Source organism: Arachis hypogaea, chromosome 1, assembly GCF_003086295.3.
Source record: "Arachis hypogaea cultivar Tifrunner chromosome 1, arahy.Tifrunner.gnm2.J5K5, whole genome shotgun sequence".
NCBI lineage: Eukaryota > Viridiplantae > Streptophyta > Magnoliopsida > Fabales > Fabaceae > Arachis > Arachis hypogaea.
Genome location: NC_092036.1, coordinates 108514247 through 108536015, shown reverse-complemented (window position 1 = coordinate 108536015; position 21769 = coordinate 108514247). Strand labels below are relative to the sequence as shown.

At 33.8% G+C, this 21769-nt stretch overlaps 3 protein-coding genes across 3 annotated transcripts; all 3 read left to right on the top strand.

The window, feature by feature from the left end:
• The first annotated feature begins 422 nt into the window (after positions 1-422).
• On the top strand, positions 423-4083 carry LOC112708878 (uncharacterized). Its single transcript, XM_025760804.3, has 4 exons — positions 423-768; positions 1074-1195; positions 3059-3232; positions 3622-4083. Exons 1-4 carry the CDS (start codon positions 547-549, stop codon positions 3713-3715), a joined length of 612 nt encoding a protein of 203 aa, XP_025616589.1. The 5' UTR covers positions 423-546; the 3' UTR covers positions 3716-4083.
• Positions 4084-9418: 5335 nt separating this feature from the next.
• Positions 9419-13217, top strand: LOC112708868 (zinc finger BED domain-containing protein DAYSLEEPER). The gene is made up of 5 exons (XM_025760798.3): positions 9419-9841; positions 9957-10024; positions 10438-10656; positions 11016-11980; positions 12155-13217. The coding sequence occupies exons 2-5, from the start codon at positions 9982-9984 to the stop codon at positions 13073-13075; spliced, it is 2148 nt and encodes a 715-aa protein (XP_025616583.1). The 5' UTR covers positions 9419-9841; positions 9957-9981; the 3' UTR covers positions 13076-13217.
• Positions 13218-13606: 389 nt separating this feature from the next.
• Positions 13607-14596, top strand: LOC112708860 (oleosin G). Its single transcript, XM_025760790.3, has one exon. It carries the CDS (start codon positions 13811-13813, stop codon positions 14276-14278), a length of 468 nt encoding a protein of 155 aa, XP_025616575.1. The 5' UTR covers positions 13607-13810; the 3' UTR covers positions 14279-14596.
• Positions 14597-21769: the final 7173 nt, after the last annotated feature.

The following is a 21769-nucleotide window of genomic DNA, read 5'->3' as shown; positions in this document are numbered from 1 at the left end:
TTGTAAATATAATACATCCTTAACCCTGTGACCTAATTTTTGGGGTGAGATAGGTCTATTTATTTAATCTTAATTATAATAGTATAATCTTTTTTACCTATATATTTATATCAATCACGACGCACATAATAAAAGCTTTCACTTTTTCGTTCGTAATTCCAGAAATGTGAGAAAAGGGTATCCATGTAGTGATCACCAAGTACAAATAAGAGACACACATGTAATTTTATACATGTCTTAGGTACCCGACCTTATCATATCATCATGATGATCCACTTTCTATTATAAATATTTTATAGGAACATAACACGCATAAGTAATTAATAGAGCAACCACTTTGTCCTATGTGCTTTGTATGCCTTGTGTTGTGGGCTAATTAATTTGGAGCAAATCAACGTCACAATAATAAATGTCACATTAAATTTTCTTCTAAAGAGAGAAAGAGAGAGAAACTTCTCATAGCTCTGTTCATAACATCCACACATACATAAAGAAGAAAGAAGAAAGAATTGAAGGAAGGAACAAGAGAGAATAATACTAATAATAATGGATGTGAGGAAGGTGGTGGTGGTGGTGGAAGAGGTGGAAGCAGCTAGAACTGCACTTCAATGGGCACTTCACAACATCATTCGCTATGGTGACATAATCACACTCCTCCATCTCTACCCTTTCACTTCTTCTAAATCTAAATCCAAGTCTCGTCTTCTTAGACTCAAAGGATTTCATTTAGCACTTTCATTCCAAGATATATGTAACAAATTCTCAAATGTAAGCATTTTTTTCCACTTTCTTCCTGTTTAGACACTTAGCCTTTCCTTTACTTTAATTTGTATTTTCATTTTTTGTCTTTATTTTCGATATTTTTTATTTTTTAAAGTTTGTGAAAAAAAAATAAAGATACTAAATATTATATTAACATTTAAATGTTAATGTTAATATATTGGATATATTTTAAGAGTGAAGAAATTATTATTAGTTTGTTTTGTTACAATTTGTTTGGCTTACTAAATATTGTGGTTGTTCAAATTAATGGTTATGTGTGTTTATAATCTTATATAGGATTGTGTTAACAGACAAAGGTTGAGATTGTTGTGACGCAAGAGAACAAGGAAGGGATGAAGATTGTGGGAACTGTAAGAGACATTGGAGCCTCAATGCTTGTGGTTGGACTCCATGATCAGAGTTTTCTTTACAAGTAAGTCCAATTAATTAATGTCTAAATGTGTTTGTCTAAGGTTTTGGATAATCAGTTTCAAGAGTATTCATATTATTGGAATTGTTAGCATTGAATCAAATATAATATAGTTTCATATGATGGGGTCCATTATTATTATCTTCTTGGGGTGCTTGAATACGTTGGAATTGGCTCCAGAGAAAGAAATTTAGAAATTGAATAATATGGAAATTGTCAATTTTTTTTTTTTATCAAGTTCTTTTTACATTTGAGAGAGTCAAGTTTGGATCTCTGTTATAAAACTTTCTATTTAGAAACATGCATTCCTATAGCAAAAAGTAAAGGTCCACTTGTACCTGAAATTTCTGGGGAATTTCACCCTTTAATTATTCATCACTCATATCATTCTTTATTAGTGTATTAAGAAAAATGTTTGGTTGAACATCTATATTATTATATTTTCTATTTTCAATTGACACTTGTATATTTTATCATCTGTATTAATGGGACTTTTACATTAGTACTGAATCTCACATATTTAGATTTTGAACTATACTGTCTTAAATTAACCCTAATTTTTAAATACTAAAAAAAAACTATATTTCTTTTAATCTTTTGAAAAAAATTTAGATGTAACTGATGTTCCAATTATTTTAACCGTTAATTTTAATTAATATATATTATATATATTTTTTATAATTTAAATAAATAATTAAAATAACTAAAATACTGGTATTCTCCATACATTTAAAACTCTTTCTAATCTTTTATGTATTTGATAATTGATAAGACATGATAAGTGGGACATTGGGTGAATTGTCTATATTTGTATTGTGCTCCTTAAACTTAGAAAAGGACCATGGCCATGCCATTGGCATTGTCAGAAACTGGTCTTTTGAAAAACTTTGGCACTTGCACGTGCCTTCTTAATGGCCATACAAAGGAAAACCTAAAAAGCATTTGGGCTCCACTTTGGAATGGGCTATAGCCCCATATTATTTCTTTTTAAAATATTAAAATTTCATTTTAAATTTAAAACTTAGAATTCAAATTTTTTTTTAGTATTTACAGCCAATTTGAGTTAGTAGATTGGTTGGAACACTTATTCGTTTAAGTAAATATCGAGAGTTCGAATTCTATATTATACATGTAGTAATTCAGTGGTCAATAAATAAAAAATAAAAAAATATTTAAATATCTATAATTTGTAAACACCAAAAACAATCTAAGAATAAAATCTAACAATACAATTGATTGGAATAGATATCAAATTAAAATTTATAAGAGCACTAAAAGTTTACAAGGTATATGAAAATTATCATATAATATGATAATAAACTATTTGTTAGTTATGCATAATGGAGCCAAGAAAGCTCCAAAAATAATGTTATCAATACAGGAAATTGCCAAATTGGCAAACATAAGGATAAGCTATTAACAGGGTGGAAAGTTGAAACATAACCTTTCAACTACACTTAACTTTTCTTTTTTTTAGTGAGAGATTAGAGATTTTGTATCACAGATAGCACTTTCGGCAACAATGTGATTCAAGAACCCTAACTCTACTCATCCATTCATTGTAGTTTGTGTCTTAATCAGATAGCTAATGCATTGAATTTTAGATGCATTATACTTTTATTATTTTAAGTTGAAAATGACAAAAAAATCCTCAAAAAATAGTGTTTGATAGTTTTTGTCAAACAAATATTATTTTTTAGGAGTTATTTTGTCATTCTTTGCTTTTTAAAATTATTTTCTTAACCTTTATTCGGATACATTTTTATATCTAATTTACTCTTTTTTAACTAAACCTTTTTATTATTATTATCATTAATATCATAATTGAAAGAAGTTTGTTTCTTATTATTTCTTGAACTTGCATAGATTGGCAATGGGGCATAACAACATATCCAGGTACTTCAATTGCAGAGTGATTGCCATAAATCAGCCTCCAATAATGTCCCCACACACTCATCAAAGTTCCATGGTTTCATCACTTGGTGTCTTAGACAGTTCAGCTAACATGGATTTCTCACTTATTCACATCTCTGGATTGCAGTTAGTTCCTCCAACATCTACCTTCCATTACTATTTCTTGGCACTTTTATTTTTATTTAATTTTGACCCTGTAAAAGATTTTAATACATATATTTAATTACGTATTATTATGTCAGTCGATAACTTTTTTTAACATCTATTTTATAAATAATTATCTAAAAAAAATAAATATAAATGAATGACCGTATCAAATTATTACACTATTTTTTTTTTCAAATTAATTACCTATCAACCACCTCATAAAACAATCTTTAATTCTAGGTTTGTTAGTGCTTACATTACATATGATTATACATCTCAATTTAGGGTAAAGTTTAACTAGTTATTACAATATAATAAAAAAAATGAAGGGATGTTTTTGTAGTAATATTTTTAGATATGTATTGCAGAGTTCCAGATACCCCTCCACCGAAAGTGAAATACCAGATTTGCCCTGACCCGACTGCAATTATTTGGAGATTAAAGAAGTCAAGGAGAAGGTAAAAGTAGGATGGTCAACAGTCAACACCTCTATCTCTTCCTGAAGCTGACTTAGTCAATTTGTTACTAAAATATATATTAAGAAGGTTCTGCAAACAATTGGAGTTTTGAAATTTGGGCTACTCTTTTCTTTTATTTTTTCTTTTTTACTCAATCGTAGATACATAGAAATGAAAAGTGCAATTGGCACACAACAAAACATAGTTTGGTTGTTTGTATTGAAAATTTTCTAATTGTATAAAGGATCTTGTCGTAACATTACCAAACAAAACAGTATATAATGGAAGAAAAAAGAAAAGAAAAAAGAGTAGGAAATTATTCTTAGGGTTTCTTTACTTAAATAAATTAAATAAATTTTAAAATTATTCAAATTTCTTAAAGCAATTTTTGAAACGTGAATATATATTCTAATTCTAATAATATATAAAATCGTGTCAGGAGAATATGATTTATATATAATATGTTAACCACTTTAATCAGAAACTATTTATGTATGAATGATTTTTAAAGAATAACATATAAATCGTTTTAAGGTGGTCAACTTTATCAATTGTATGTAAATCGTCCAAGGTGTGTGGGAGAATTTACGTAGATTCAAGAAAAAATTTTTATGTGTAAGTTATAACTTTCACTACTCTGTCACGATTTATATGTTAACTGTAATCTTAGCATCCTGCCACGATTTATGTTCAAGTAGCACACCCTAAGATCTAACCAGGAGTTAACCACAACTCTTAACGTTGCACACAAAAATCTCCATTTTCATCTTATCTAAGCATTTAGCGATAAAGTTGGGGAGAAAGCTAAGAGAGCCCGCACCGATGGGAAAGAGGCATTGAGTGACTACGTCTGGTGTAGGAGTGTTTAAATTCAAACCGATTCAAATTAAACTGCTCATTCAATCCAATCTAAACTGAAAAACAATTAAAACCGCACTAATTCGGATTTGATTGGATTCTATTTTTTGCAAACCACTAGATGGATCGGATTGGATCGAATTTCGGATATACTTTGGATAACCGATCTAATCTATTCCAAACCGCACAATGTGTTATAATATTATTATTTTATTATTATATTTATAATTATACTTATAACATGTTGAATTTGTTATATATTTTTATATTATTCATGTATTATTATTATTTAATAAATATTTTATGTTCAAAATGTTATTTATTTATTTATTTTAACTAATCTATAATTTTATTTTTATTGTTATGTTATTATTGGCTTTTTAACATATTGTTGACACTTGTTATGTCATTGTTGATTATTTAAACTTTGATGTTGAGACTTGTTATATGTATTTAATTTTTTTAATTTACAAAACTGCAAATCCAATCCAAATCCCTTGAAATCGGATTCGGATTGAATTTTTTTAAAAAAATCATCCAATCCAAACCGCACCGCAAGTAAAATTAGTGTTCGGATTGGATGAGTTTTTGACTCAAGACTGATCCAAACCGCACCGCGAACACTCCATCATCTTCATCATCATGATCATCATCGTTATAGTCATCATCTTCTTCTTCTTATACATATCATTGTTATCGTTATCGTAGAATTTTTGCCATATTGATAATGCTGCTTGATTCAAAATTAAAACTTTTTTGTGCATTTGTAGCAAAATTTTGATGTAGGAGTTCTGAATCTAAACTATTATTGTGATGAATATGTTCCATTCTCGTTTTGGTGTATTTTGGAAAACTTTCGGTGTATTTTAAAAATCTTGCGGTGTATTTTGGAAATATTTTGGTGTATTTTTATTATGATAAATTATGCATAATTCAAAACTCTTTCTTTTCTTTCTCCTCATTTTTTGCTACTGTTTATTCTTTTTCATTGTCATCATTTTTTTTCTTATTCATCTTTTTCTTCTTGTTTTTCCTTCTCAAGTTTCCTCTTATTTTACTCTCTTAACAAGAATAAAAACAAAAAATCAAACAAATAAGAAAAAGAAACAAATAATGCTGCAAAATTACTTGAAAGAGGATAAACATACATTCATTCAGCTAAAAGTAAGAAATAATAAGAAAAAAAAGAAGAAAAAAATACATTAAAGAAATTATTTTTCTGCATTTGTAGCAAATTTTGATGTAGGAGTTCGGAATCAGGATTGTTATTGTGATTAATTTGCTCTATTATCATTTCCGTGTATTTTGAAAAACTTTTAGTGTATTTTAGAAAATTTGTGGCATATTTTAAAAATATTTCAGTATATTTTTATTCTAATAAGTTTTGCATAATTCAAAACTTTTTCTCTTTCTCCCCCTTACTTTTCTGCTGCTGCTGCTGCTTCTTCTTTTTCATTATTAGCATCACCTTCTTGTTTTACCTTCTCAAGTTTCTTCTTATTTTACCTTCTCCATTTTTTTCTTGTTTTACTTTTTTTAACAATAATAAAAACAAAAAAATCAAGCAAAGAAGAAGAAGAAATACATAATGCTATAAAATTACTTGGAAGAGGATAAATCTACATTCATTCAACTAAAAGAAAGAAAGAAACAAGAAAAAAAAGAAGAAAAATGCACTAAAGAAAATATTTTTGTGTATTTGTAGCAAAATTTTGATATAGGAGTTCTGAATTTGAATTGTTATTGTGATGAATCTGTTCCATTCTTGTTTCGGTGTATTTTGAAAAACTTTCGGTGTATTTTGGAAATCTTGCGGTTTATTTTGGAAATATTTCGGTGTATTTTTATTCTGATAAGTTCTGCGTAATTCAAAACTCTTACTTTTTCTCCTCCTCCTCCTCATCTTCTGCTGTTGCTTCTTCTTTTTCATCATCATCATCATCATTTTCTTCTTTTTATTCCTTATTCATATTTTCCATTTTATTTTACATTCTCAAGCTTTTTCTTATTTTTCTCTCTTAACAAGAATAGAAACAAAAAAATTAAATAAAGAAGAAGAAGAAATACATAATGATGTAAAATTATTTGAAAGAGAATGAACCTATATTCATTCAACTAAAAGAAAGAAAAAAATAAGGAAAAAAAGAAGAAGAAAAAATGCATTAAAGAAAATATTTTGTCTATTTATAGCAAAATTTCGATATAAGAGTTATGAATCTGAATTGTTATTGTGATGAATTTGTTCCATTCTCGTTTCGGTGTATTTTGGAAAACTTGCGGTGTGTTTTGAAAATATTTTGGTGTATTTTTATTCTGATAAGTTCTGCATAATTTAAAACTCTTTTTCTTCCTCTTCTTTATCTTTTGCATCTGCTTCTTCTTCATCTTCTTATTTTATATTCTTATAATTTTTCTTAAGAGAAAAAAAATTAAACAAAGAATAAAAAATATATAATGTTGTAAAATCAATAGAAAGAGGAGGAGGAAAAAAATATAGCAATAACAATAATAAAAAGAATGACGATGAAGATGAAATACGTGAAAAAAAAGGAGGAGAAACGCAAAGAAGAAGGAGAAGAAGAAAGAGGAGGAGGAGGAGGAGGAGGAGGAACGCGGGATACAAATATTGGAGGAAGAACAACGTGATTTCATGTGCGTGTTATGTAAGTGGATTTTATTGGATTAGGGTTAACTTGTATGCAAAAAATGCTTGTATGTATAGCGGGACTCTAAACTATACTCGGGATATTAATGTAACCAACAACAACAACAACAACAACAACAACGACAACGACAAAGCCTTATCCCACTAGGTGGGGTCGGCTACATGAATCAAACGACGTCATTAAACTCTGTCATGTATCATGTTTATAGAGAGACCATTTACATATAGATCTCGTTTGACCACTTCATGGATGCTCTTCTTAGATCTTTCTCTGCCTTTCACCCATTGTCCATCTTCCATCTCATCCACTCTTCTGACTGGGTATTTTGTCAGTCTTCTTCTCACATGTCCGAACCACTTGAGACGCGATTCTACCATCTTTTCTACAATAGATGTTACTTCAACTCTCTCTCTTATATCTTCATTCCTTATTCTATCCAATCGTATATAACCACTCATCCATCTCAACATCTTCATTTCTACCACACTTAACTTATGTTCGTGCTCCCCTTCGGCCGCCCAATACTCTGTACCAAAAAGTATAACCGGTCTGATAGCAGTGCGATAGAATTTACCTTTAAGTTTTAAAGGCACTTTTTTATCACATATAAAATCAGACGCACTCTACCATTTTGACCAACCTGCTTAGATCCTATGATTTACATCATGTTCAATCTCTCCATTATCCTGTATGATGCACCCAAGATACTTAAAACTCGTAACTTTTTGTAGGATGTTATCTCCAATCTTCACCTTTATATTAGGATTTTTCCTTCGCAGACCGAACTTACATTCCATATATTCCGTCTTGCTACGACTTATGCGCAAACCATATACTTCTAGAACTTTTTTCCATAACTCCAACTTCTTATTTAGGTATTCCATTGATTCTCCCATAAGGACGATATCTTTGACAAAAAACATGCACCATGGTACAGGCTCTTGGATATACTCTGTGAGTACTTCCAAGATTAATGTGAAAAGGTATGGACCTAAGGATGATCCCTGGTGTAATCCTATACCAATAGAAAATTCCTCTGTCACACCACCTTGAGTCACTCATAATAACCTCCTCAGCTTGCATCTCCTCATCCACAACTTCTGGCATACTAACCGGGTGATCAAAGTAGATATAAATCTCATTTGTCTCCTTGCTTTTAAGCTTATTATTCCTCATGTTATTTATCTCAGTATCACCCCTCATAATATGTAAGCCAGATTCCAAGTCAGGTGCCATGCTATCAAACCAAAATATCGTCATGTACTCTGTGTAACCTAACTCCTTCAGTAACGTTTCAAAATCAAAGAAGTTCACCAAATCAATGTCTAAAGGTGGCCACTTCTTGACTTTTCCATCAACATATTCTAATTTGCCCTCTGCATTCCTCTTAAAATTCATTCACGTCCACAACATTTTTAAAAATAAACAACAAGGCAACCCATTTCAACCTACTCAACACTACAACACCAACATGCAATTTAGGAACAGAGATTGGATTACAATAATGTTTTACATGCCCAAATTCGTTACTAACCTGAATGCCGACACAAGCTGCCTCCACTGCACGACGTCGGTGACTCTGTCAAGTGCGGAGTTAGAGGAGTCCTCTGAGTCCTTCATGGTGGCCTTGTCAGCACCAACACTTGCCACTTCCACCACGCTTTGTCCTATCGCGCGAAGAAGGTTGAGGGGTTTTGGTTATTCTGTAAATATGAGTTAGGGCTTGGGGGTGAGAATGACGTTTGCTCCTTCTTAATCTAGCAACGACATCGTTTTTGAATATTGATAGGGAGACAAATCGAACCCTGTCCATTTATCCTAATCCAGGCTGACACTTAACTCTGGACTAACTGTCAGATCAACGCTGGTAAGTACTACATCAGACTTTTTCGTCAACTATGGACGGGGGATACACGGGAGGAGCACGATGAGTTATTTTATGCATAAACAAGGACCGGTGTGAATTATTTTTTTTTTTTGTGAGGGATCATCTTGTCCTAATTTAAAATGGACAGAAACCGAGTTGAGTATATACTCTTTATTTTACTTTGGGCCCAATGTGAAATTAGAGGTGGGGAGAAAACAGAAAGTGAATTAAGGGAAAAACATAGTGGGCTATGTATGGGCCTAGGAATAACGAAGAAGGCCCATTAATGAGTGAGTGAAGCAAACAATGGCTGAGTGAGTGAAGTCACATATGTTTATGACGTGCAGAACCAAGCCACTGGGTAGAGCCAAACTGAGCGAATGACTCAGTGAGTGGGAGAAAGGTGGTTTAATTACTACTTTACCCTCTTTGCTTTGTTTATAGAAAGAAAATTTAGATTGGGTTTGCTTTGTTTCACTCCCTTCTTTGTTTGTGGTTTGAGCGAAGCCGTCAAAAACAGCGAAACACAACACTCTCAGATCTGCAGCAGCTTCAATCTCTACGCCGACGCGCCTCTAACATTCATATCTCTCTCTCACTCTCGGCTCAGATCCCACGCCGATCTTCCTCAGCTTCCGTTCATCTTTCTCTCTCTCTCATCGTAGCAACCAAATTCTGCTTTAAAAGAACAAAAAAATTGAATTTTGAGACTTGGGTTCTCATGAATTCCCCCTCTCCGGTATACCCAATTCCCTCTTTGCCTTTTCATGCTTATTTTACTTTTTTTTTTTTGGGTCGTTGATAAGAACAAAAAACTTCCTTTTTTCTGACTATTTTTTGTGTGGAATTTTTAGGCAGGTGACAGTTGGTGTTAGTTACATGGAGTGGGGTGATAATAACAACCACTACAAAACATATAAAGGTACCTACTCAATATCCACTGTGTTTTCTGTTTTTTAGCCTCTTACATTTTCTTTTCGAAGACTCTGTACATTATTGGATTCTAGCTTCGTGTAATGCATGATCATGGTTCCTTTTTCAAATAGCGGGAAAAACTGATGCTTTAGTTAAATTGTTGTTGTTGAGGGACTTACTTGTACATTGTGGACTTTGATCACGTTTTTCCAATTAAATCTGTGAACTATAGTTTGAGCTACTTTGAATTAGCATAACATGCTATGTGAAATCAAAGAAAGGGAAGTGGTTTTTCACTTCGGCATACTTTAGTTGTTAAATGATGTCTCAGTCTGAATCTTGTTTTTCAACATCCTATCAATTTCTTGAGGATGCATTTTTTATGACTCTGAATTCCTTCTTCTCTTTTGTTTTGAGTAGGCGACCAAAAACCAATGATGGATGTGGCTCTCATTTCAAACATGGATCCAGTTAACATTGACCTGAGTTCTTCAGATAAGCCAGTTCCCGTTAATCCACAGAAGCCAAGAAAGAAAACAATGACATCGGTTTTTTTGAAGTTCTTTGAGACAGCCGCCGATGGGAAGACTCGGAAATGCAAGTTTTGTGGACAGAGTTATTCTATTGCAACTGCCACAGGTGAACTGTCTTCACCACCTTTTGCGGTTGATGCATTTCCTATCCAATAGGGCTCATACTTATTAAGACACAGTGGAGAAAGAGAAAGTGAAAATTTGTTCTGAGATGTAGATATTTGAATGTCTCTTTCTCTAAATAAATAGATTTCTGTCCCCCAATGTATTTTTATTTCTTCTTTAGATAGTCTTAAATTGCAGCTTAAGTTGACCATAATCCTCATGGGCATATAGCTTTAAAACCTGATAAATGCTTATGAAACTTTGTTGTTTAAATATCTCAAGCTTTTGATTTCAATATTTCATAAATATGCTTTGCTTTTTTCATATATACATTCACTAAAATATCCTTTATTCATGAAGGCAATTTGGGACGGCATCTTGCTAATCGCCATCCAGGTTATGATAAGTCAACGGGAGAGGCTGTCAATAATGTGGCACCCCGGCCCACGGCTGTGGCCAAGAAGTCTCAGCCTCAAACTCAGCCTCAGCCTCAATCTCAACCTCAGCCTCAGCCTCAGCCTCAATCTCAACCTCAGCCTCAGCCTCAGTCTCAGTCTCAGCCCCAAGTAAAAGCAAACCGGGTGGATTATGATCATCTAAACTGGTTGCTGATTCGGTGGCTCGTTTTAGCTTCTCTCCCTCCTTCAACTCTAGAAGAAAAATGGCTTGTAAATTCCTACAAGTTTCTAAATCCATCTATACAGCTCTGGTCAGGTGACAAGTACAAGAATGTGCTGGGAGAAGTTTTTAGAAGCATGAAGGAAGATGTGAAAACGATGTTAGAACATGTTTCTTCCAAGTTCTCCATTACTCTTGACTTTTGGACTTCTTTTGAACAGATCTTCTATATGAGTGTAACATGTCATTGGATTGATGAAAACTGGTGTTTCCAGAAACTGCTTCTTGATATCTCGTACATACCCTATCCATGTGGTGGTGCAGAGATTTATCGATCGCTTATAAAGGTTCTTAAATTCTACAATATTGAAAACAGAATCATGTCCTGCACCCATGATAACAGTCAAGGTGCATTACAGGCCTGCCATACATTGAAAGAGAACTTGGATGGTCAGAAAATAGGGCCATTCTGTTATATTCCATGTGCTGCTCGAACTTTGAATTCAATAATAGATGATGGATTGAAATCTGCAAAAAAAGCCATCTCTAAGATCCGTGAGTTTGTAATGGAGTTAAATGCTTCATCAGTGATCTCTGAAGATTTTGTTCAACTGACGGCAGCATATCAAGAAGGTACTTGGAAATTTCCTCTTGATTTTACGACAAGGTGGAGTGGAAACTACCAGATGCTTGATCTTGTGTGCAAGGTACCATGTTATATTTTATAACCAGAATCTTGATCTTGGTAGTATTATATTTTAAATGAATTTGCCTGTGTGTTACTCTTGATTTGTTTGCGGCATCTGAAAAATGTTTGAATCAATGTTGTGCAATATGATGGATGGCTTCAAAACTAAAACTATGTTGATTTTATATTGCAGGCAGGTAAATCAATGGGAGATGTTATCGGTAAATATGACGAAATTCTCGACAGCAGAATGCTTCTGAGCTCCGCGGACAAGAGTTTGGTTAACATCATGCATCAGTATCTTGAACCATTCTACAAGACCACAAACAACATATGCACCACTAAGGTTCCAACAGTGGGGCTTGTCCTTTTCTTCATGGATCATATATTAGAAACAAGTGCTACGTCCAGCGAATCGCGACACAGCCCGGAATGGCTAAAATCTGCTGCAGAAGGAATGACAGAAAAAGCCAGAAATTATATTAGTCAGGTTTCTAACATGTTTACATATATGACAGCAATCCTAGATCCTAGAATCAAGGGAGAGCTGATCCCAGAGGGTTTAACCTCGGAAAATTTTCTGGATGAAGCGAGAACACACTTCATGAGAAACTATTCTACCAGTCATTTTCCATCCATGAGTTCTGGTTACAATGCACAAGAAACGGAAGATGGAGGAAGCGTCTCTTTTGCGGAGGAAATAGCTCGCAAGAAACGCCGAGCAAGCATGAACTCTGCCACAGACGAGCTTACACAGTACCTGGCGGAGGCTCCAGCCCCGATACCAACAGATGTCTTGGAGTGGTGGAAGGTTAATAGCACAAGATATCCTCGGCTATCCGTTATGGCTAGAGATTTCCTTGCTGTGCAAGCAACTTCGGTTGTGCCTGAAGAACTCTTCTGCGGCAAGGGCGACGAAATTGAGAAGCAAAGGTTCTGTCTCGCACATGATAGCGCGCAAGCTATTCTGTGCATCAAGTCGTGGATTCAGGCAGGCATCAAGTTTAAGTTCAAGTCGACGGAGATAGATTATGAGAGGTTGATGGAACTTGCAGCAACATCTGCTGCTGCAACAGATAACAGCCCTGCTAGTTCTGACAAGAAGCAAAAATAAACATGGTCACTTTTAGATTATATCTTGATTTGGGACCAAAGAATGTTTTGAAAACTTATTGTTGTATGTATTAGTGTAATGTATTATTTTGTACAGTTGAATTCTGCTAGTAACTTAACCTTGGAAGAAACATGTTCAATAAGCACCTTATCGCAAGCAAGAATTATTTTTTATTTTTTCACTTATGAACCTGGCAATATCAGAACAGGAATAACTTCAAGGCAACTTGGCTTATACAACTCTTAAGAAAGAATATTATTTTTCAAATTTTAAAATTTGCTGCATAGTTAAGAGGTGTAGACCAAAATTTTATATCAGCGATTTCATTAAAACAAACACGCAAGCTTCGCTAACAACAATTTCTGGCTGTCACACCCCTTATACAAATCTCTCCTAGTGCCACAATATCGAAAGATACAAAATAGTATATAAATATTTTTTAAAAATCATGTCCAAATTAACAAATTTGTTAGGCAGAGAAATAAATGAGTTAAATATTTGGGCAAAAAAAAAAGGGAAAAGAAACAGATTAGAGGCAAGGAAACAAGATCCCCATCCACCCCCACCGAAAAGTGCAAGAAAGAAACCCCACATCGACCGTTCCACGTACCCTTCTTGCATGTCACCAAAATACCACCTTTTCTCTCACACTTGTCTCTCTCACTCTCTCTCTCTCTACACAACACAACAATACCACTCTTCTCTCTCATTCCTTCACCATCATTCTCAATAACCATGGCTGACAGACCCACCTTCCAAACACCGCTATCACCGCACCATGCGTTCCTCCGAAGGCTCCAAGATCACACTCCCAACTCCACCCAGCTCGCCGGCCTCTTAACCCTTCTCATCACCGGTTCAATCTTGCTCCTCCTCACCGGCCTAACCGTCACCGGAACCATAATCGCCATGATTTTCTTCTCCCCCTTGATAATCATCTCCAGCCCTATTTGGGTCCCAATCGGAACCCTATTTCTTCTCATAACCGCCGCCTTCTTATCCATGTGCGGATTCGGGATCGTTCTCGTCGCCGCCGTGTCTTGGATGTACCGTTACTTCCGGGGAATGCACCCGCCCGGTTCCGACCGGGTCGATTACGCCCGGAGCCGGATCTACGATACGGCCACCCACGTCAAGGACTACGCTAGAGAATACGGTGGGTACTTGCAGAGTAAGGTCAAAGATGCTGCACCCGGTGCTTAGCTTCGCTCTGATCCGTTCATTCAGGACGCGAACCAAACCGGTGTTTGTTTGGACCGATTTGGATCGGGTAATGGTGAACCGGTTTTTATAATTTTTGGTATTGTTATTTGTATGGTGTATAATTATTACTACTCTGTAGGAGTTAATTATTCCCTTCCGCTGTTATTTTATTCTTGCGTTGTTTCATTTCTTCCTTTTTCTTATGGGGGTTTTCGGGTGTGTGTAATTTTGATCAAGACATGAGAATTGCCATCCATATCCGATTATGTATTTTTTTTCACAAGGAAGAAATGATATCGAATAGCACTGTTCTATTAATTTAGGGGTTTTATTTTTTTTTCGCGAAGTTTTGGAATAAATATATTTAATTTTTATTTTTTTTTGGGAAGTAATGAATTTAATTATAAAACCTTGTTCCTTTCCTCCTTATGTTGATCCATGATAAGTGGAAGCGTGGAACTAATAATGTCCTAGATTAGTGTACACTATGATTTTCTCTTTCTAAATATTAGTGTTTAATCATTTGTTGGATTATTCCAACATATCTTCTCTTAGGAAGAAGGAAATTAGAAAAGAACAGTTTGGAGATATTGTTGGAGGAAACACTCTCAATCATGAAAGAATGGCCGAATGTGCAAGAGAAATAAATCAGTTGACTGAAGCCTATACTATGGAGGAACAATTTTGGAAAGAAAAGTCCAGAGTAAACTGGCTGAGATGGGGGATCAAAATACAGGGTTCTTTCATTTCAAGCATCAAGCAAGAAACAAAAGGAATAAAATTTGGAAATTAGAAGATGAAGATAGACAATATTGGGGCTAGAGCTCAAAGATACTTTGAGAACCTATTCTTAATAGACAATCATATTGATCCAACCGAGGCATTAAGTAGTTTAAGAAGGAAGATCTCAGCCGATACACAGGGGATTACCGAGGCTGATTATTGATGAAGAGATTAAGAAGGCATTGTTTAATCTTGAGGCAGTCTCAGGAGATGAGTATGCAGAGCCGCCAAGAGTTTTTTTGGGGAGGTAATGAAATTCTCAAAAGTTTCAATCATATATAAATCTATTAATCCTCAAAGTGAATAATGCCATGACAATGTCTCAGATAAGGCCTATTAGTCTAGCCACGATTTTTTTATAAAATTATCTCTAAGATTTTTGTTCATAAAATGCAATTTCTTATGAACAATATTATTAGTGATAATCAGAATGTCTATTCGTGGTAGACTGATTATCGACAATGTTTTGGTAGCACATGGATGCATTCAGTTGTTGAAGAATAAAAGCTATGGAGATAATGATTTAGCCCTGAAATTTGACATGAGTAAGGCATATGATCGGGGGTGGAGTAGGGTTTTATATGGATATTGGAGAAATTAGAGTTCTGGGCTAGATGGATAGGAGTGTGTATCTATTATCTCTTATTCTATTATTGTAGAAGGTTCACTTTTTGGTTTTTTTCTTTCAAGCCAACTAGAAGGTTTCATTAAGGAGATTCCTTTTTTCCTTTCCTTTTTCTTAGGGTCTTTTCTATTTGTTCCACAAGGGAGAATAAAACCAATAGTAAATCGAATCAAACTTGGACAGATTATTGACATTTATTATTTTTAAGTTAATTGTGTATTAACTTTAAAATATAAATGTCAATAAGAAAATACTCCTATTTAAATTCAAATAAAATATTAAAAAAATCAAAACGAATAAGAATAAAAATTTAACTTTTGTGGTTTAGTTCAAATTACAAAAAATCTATATTTTTATAAACTTATGAATTTAAAACGGAATAATAAACAATTTCTAAAAATTTATTAAAAATTATCTTTTAATTCATTAGCATCTAAAAGATCATTACCGAGATTTTTCATATTGAAAAATTTAATATAAAGTATAGCTCTTCAAAATGGCATAGGAGTTAAAACTTAAATTTTTTCAGAGTCAAAGATAGCAGATAGTTATACATTATAAAATGGCCAACTATAATTATACAATATGTGACTTGAGAAATAATAGTTATACATTATAAAACACTTTCAATAATTGATATAATATTTTAATTATTTCTCAAGTTACATATTGTATAAATAATTAAATATAATTGGTCATTTTATAATGGATAACAATTTGTTACTTCTGACTTTGGAAAATTTAAGTTTTAACTTCTATGTCACATTGGAGGGTTATGCTTTATATTAATTTTTTTACCTCAAAAGTCCGGATAATGATTCTTTAGATGCTAATGAGTCAAACGATGATTTTTAATAAATTTTTAGAAATTATTTTTTATTTCGTTTTAAATTCATAAGTTTATAAAAATGCATATTTTCTGAAATTTAAACTAAAATACAAAAGTTGAATTTTTATTCTTATTCGTTTTGATTTTTTTGATATTTTATTTGAATTCAAACGGGGTATTTTTTATTGACATTTGTGTTTTAAAGTTATTAACTTAAAAGTAGTAAATATCAATAATCTGTATATATAGCTAGTAAATCGAATCAAACTGATTTGATTTAGTATTATAAAGGCTAATTTAAATTCAATGAATTTGATTTATATAAATACATGAAACACTATTAATTTGAATCATATTAATTCGATTTAGTACTATAAAATTTAATTCGAATTCAATAAATAAAAATATGCATGGAAACATTTATGTAATATTTTTTGTTTTGAAAAATTGATGTAAAATTGAAATGTGTTTGATTTATGAATTTATTTATCCTAAAATAACATTTTCCTAGGAATTTCAGCAGAACAATAGATGTCCATCCATCAATCATATTTTATTTGCGGACAACTACTATTTTGCAAGACAAACTAACAAAGTTGCCTACTATTTTTCAAGGCAAACTAATAAAGTTGCAACAATTCAGTCCTTATTCTAGAGATATACAATAATAAACTTAGCGTGCAACAATTCACGACTTATTCAGTTATTCTAGAGATATATAGTAAACTTAATGGGCAACTAGTTAATTTGAAATAAAGTTGCGAGAATTCGGACTAGTTAATTTGAAATAAAGTTATGAGAATCGGATCGGTTAATAAATTGGTAAAATGCTTAGTTTAATAGTTTGATCGGAGTTTAACCGATTTAATTAAATATTAAATAAAATTATTAACAATTTAATATATAATTTTAAATATTTAAATTTAATAAATTTTAACCTAATAAAATTTTACAATTTCATCTAATAAATTATTCATAATTTATCAACAAAAGTTATAAACAATTTAAAATATCAAAATTTATACCTAAAATAGATTTCAACTTAAAACATCAAAATTTATACCTAAATTAAATTAAATTGTATGTAAATGACAAACATAATGCTCAACAAATAGCCAAAAAAATTTAACCATCAGAAAATTAACAACTCAGAATAAGCAAACATCAACAAAATCATTATAATTAACTCAACAACTCAAAATTAAACCCAACTCACAATTAAACCTAACTCAGCAACTAGGGATGACAACGGGTCCCATGGAGGCGGGAACATGCCCCCACCCCTCGCCTCCATTATCGGTTCCCGTTCCCATCCCGTCCCCGCGACGGGTAATGGGATCCCGTATCTGTCGGAACTCGAGTATCCATGGATATCCACGAATTAAAAAAAAGGAACAAATTGAAAAAAATAGAAATTACTGAAATTGAAGGTAAATCACAGAAACAATGAGACATATATATGAGATATAAATCACAAAAATTGCAAAATATTACAGATATGACAAAAATCAAATTAACAAATGCTTCAAGGTAAATCACAAAAATTACAGAAAATCACAAAAAATTACATGAATCACACATCTTACAGAAATTAAATTTTTTTTAAGTTAAATGAAAACCATAAGGGACGAATAAGAACAACGCTCACTGAATGACAAAGAAGAAGAATGATGAAGACGGTGGCGCTCCTACTGCGACGAAGACGGCAACGGCGCGATGCTCTTGCAGTCATGCTGCAATATCTCTAACGTGTGAAGACAACGACAACGGTGACGGGATTTTGGGAGAGTGCGACAGTGAAGGGGTTTTGGGGGGTGGCCGCCAGTGATGAGATTTGGAAGAAGAGAGGTTGACTTCTAGAGAGTAGAGATGTTGGGGTTTCATCACTTCCATGTGACTGAAGAAAAGAAATGAAGAATAGAGGAGGTAAGGGTTATAGAAACTAATATATATATATATATATATATATATATATATATATATATATATATATATATATATATATATATGAAGGGCATTTTGGTCCTTTCCTATAACGGGGATTATACGGGTTTGAGGACTTGTATCCTGCCCCTGTCCCGTTTGTTATATGGGTCTCCATCCCCACGAGGAGATTTTGCTCCCTAAATTCGTCCCCCGACGTGTAATTGCATGTGGATATCGCTCCATCGGGAGAAATTGTCATGCCTATAAGCAATTCAGAGTTAAACAAACAAAAATAAATTGAAGATAGAGAGCTCAAATGAGAAGGGGAACAATGAGAACTACCACAAACAATGAGAACCTAATATTATTAACAAAAGTACAAATTACAAAACAAGCAAAAATAATTTCAAGCAACAGTATTTATCGGCACAGAGGGAGGAAGGGAAGTGATGGTGACAGAAGAATGGGAACTGCCGGCGAAGACATAGAGATAGAGCTCGGATGAGAGGAGAGGAGACCTTTCTATGAAACCTTTCTATGATGGTGATGTCAGGAGGAACGAATCGAAGAGGACTGAAGCTGCCGAATAGAGCTTCCACACGTGATGACAGGAGGAACGAATCGAGGAGACCCGAAGTGCCTAACAGAGCTTCCAAATGAGATGCGACATCGACAGTACGGGTGTGCATGGCCAGGCCCCGAATACTTTAGGGGCTATTTTGGTGTGATTTCACCGGGTCTAGGGTCGGGTAAGAGTCTCAAAAATAGATCTGGTCATTATTTTGGGTCAGGTCTGGGCCATGGCTCGGGTCACCCGAATTCGGCCCGGTGTCCCGGTCATCAAACACAATTAATATTTTGTGTTATTAGTGATAGATAATGGCTATTCTTATATGGAATTTAAGTATTATAAACCTTAATATTTTATGTTATTAGTTATTATAAGACTATAAGTTAATGGTTTATGTTTAAAATGCATAAGATTTTAGACACTAATGCATAATATTGTGTTATTTGTATTGATTTAAATATTTGGTGCTATTAGACAATATTAGTATTAATTATGGTTATGCTTTAATTTTAGAGAATAGTTGGTTCTTGTTATATTTTTCTAAGTGAATTTTACCATGTCAAATAATGGTTGGAGTCTTGGAAATTTGGATATTTTCACATGTTAGCTTATAAGAAGGTATCAAGGTAATGTAATATTAACGGCTTGGTTTTCACCCGATTTTTACCCGGTATAATCGTGACTCGAAAGTGTATAGGTTTCATCGGGTCTAGGATCGGGTTTGGGTCTAATAAATAGGTCCTGTATACATTTCGAGTCGGGTCTGGGTCACATCAAATTCGGTTTCACCCGACTCATGCACATCCCTAACCCACGGTTTGTCTCCGGAGGAGAAGAGTTCGGCGATGACTTTGAAGAGGGACGGTAGCTGTGGGCTATGTTCGAACTTCCAAGGAGGTTTGGAGGCTAGGGTTCTTCATAGTTTCGAGAGAAAGAGAGGGGTGGGATGGCCAGGATACGTGTATTGGGCATTTGGGCCCCTCTCTCTCTCTCTCTCTCTCTCTCTCTCTCTCTCTCTCTCTCTCTCTCTCTCTCTCTCTCTCTCTCTCTCTCTCTCTCTCTCTCTCTCTCTAGGGTATTACCCTAAACTGAAAATTCCTAAAAAATTTGACCGGTTCTGGTGGTTTATCGGTTAACGATCGGTTCAACTAGTTTTCTTACTGGTTTTTTGTCAGGTGGTTTTGAGGTCAATTAAACTGACCATGTGATTGATTTCTAATTAATACGGTTGAATCGGCCACTTCGATTCGATTTTCAAAACTAATAAATCAATTGCTTTTTTTTAATAAAAATACTCCGTAGAGCTATCTGATTTACTTGGAATTCTGAATGTGAGTCCTCAGGATAAGCATTTAGGACTATCCTCTATGGTTAATAAATCGAAGAATGAGACACTTGGTTATGTAAAAGACAAAGTCAACAAAAAACTCAACCATTGGAAGAGAAATCTTGTTAGTTATTGGAAGAAAAATACTGATCAAGGCAGTGGGCACTTTTATTCCTATATACACTTTTAGTTGTTTTAAATTGTCCGATGAGCTACATAGATTGGTGATGAATTTTTGATGGGGTTAAAAGTAGAGTGAAAAAAAGATGCACTAGATTAGAGGGGATACGCTGAGCAGAGAAAAGTTTGTAGGAGGCTTATGTTTCAAAGATCTAAAGGTCTTCAATTTGGTGATGTTAGTAAAGGGCTCAATAATTTTAATATGATAATGTAATGTGTGTAACTCAACGTTATGAAGGTTTGAGGGGTTACTACAGTAATGTGACGGCGTTAGTTAGCTGAATAGGGATTGGAAATCGGACCGTCTGATTTCTTTGTGGGAGAAAGGAGTGCACAAATCGGACGGCCTGATTTGTGCATGATGGGAAAATTTGAACATAGTAATCAGACTGTCCGATTACATGAGGCTGAGATATTTATGAATGGTTCACTAAAATCGGATGGTCCGATTTGCTACATGCTAAAAATTTTGAATTCGAATGTGATCAAAATCGGACGGTCCAATTTCAATGCGTAATAAAACTTAATTGTTGAGATGCGGTCGGACCGTCCGATTTCTGGTTTTATATATACCTCAAAATTACCCGAAGTCTCCATTTCTTGTTTGTCTCTGAAATCTCTCTTCTGAAACCCCTTTAATTCTTTCTTCTTCTTCTTCATTGTTTGGGAACCAGCTTTCATCTTCATTGTTTGAAGATCCTATTTTTCCAAGTTTGAGAGTGTTTCGTGTGAGTATATCATAATGAATGATAGAGTATTGTTAAAGGTTTATTATTATGGGCAGATTTTATTACAAACAGCTGAAGGTGTAAAATTTGTGTGTGAAAATCCATTGGATATTGTTATTCCATTCACGTTGTCATTTGAAGAATTAAAATGTGTAATTTGTGAGAAGATGGTTTCTCAGATATGTAGGAGAATATCATGCATTTTGTACAGGAACCCAGTATCTGTATTTGGTGGGTTCATTCAGTTTCAAACCAAATATGTAACTGATGAAGCGAGCATGCATGATATATTTTCAGTGTACATGGAAACCCGCTCACGGATGTCGTTCATCGAGCTGTATATTGAGTTCGAGCAGTCGAAAGCAAACCGGAATATTGAGATGGAAAATTATAACAGTGATAGTGAGGATGAGTTCGAAAGTAATTATGAATGCCTTGATCCGAGTGGAGACGAAGATCAGGCCGACGACACTATGCAGGCAGATGTGGCGGATGTGGCAAATGCACTAGTAAACCAGCATC

Excerpts from the sequence above, each read along its gene's own strand:
- LOC112708868 (XM_025760798.3), top strand. The coding sequence starts at position 9,982 with ATGGAGTGGGGTGATAATAACAACCACTACAAAACATATAAAG. Across the intron at positions 10,025-10,437 it reads CCACTACAAAACATATAAAG|GCGACCAAAAACCAATGATG; the intron begins GTACCTACTCAA and ends TGTTTTGAGTAG. Across the intron at positions 11,981-12,154 it reads TGCTTGATCTTGTGTGCAAG|GCAGGTAAATCAATGGGAGA; the intron begins GTACCATGTTAT and ends TTTATATTGCAG.
- LOC112708878 (XM_025760804.3), top strand. The coding sequence starts at position 547 with ATGGATGTGAGGAAGGTGGTGGTGGTGGTGGAAGAGGTGGAAGCAGCT. Across the intron at positions 769-1,073 it reads TATGTAACAAATTCTCAAAT|ACAAAGGTTGAGATTGTTGT; the intron begins GTAAGCATTTTT and ends TTGTGTTAACAG. Across the intron at positions 3,233-3,621 it reads ATTCACATCTCTGGATTGCA|AGTTCCAGATACCCCTCCAC; the intron begins GTTAGTTCCTCC and ends TATGTATTGCAG.
- LOC112708860 (XM_025760790.3), top strand. The coding sequence starts at position 13,811 with ATGGCTGACAGACCCACCTTCCAAACACCGCTATCACCGCACCATGCG.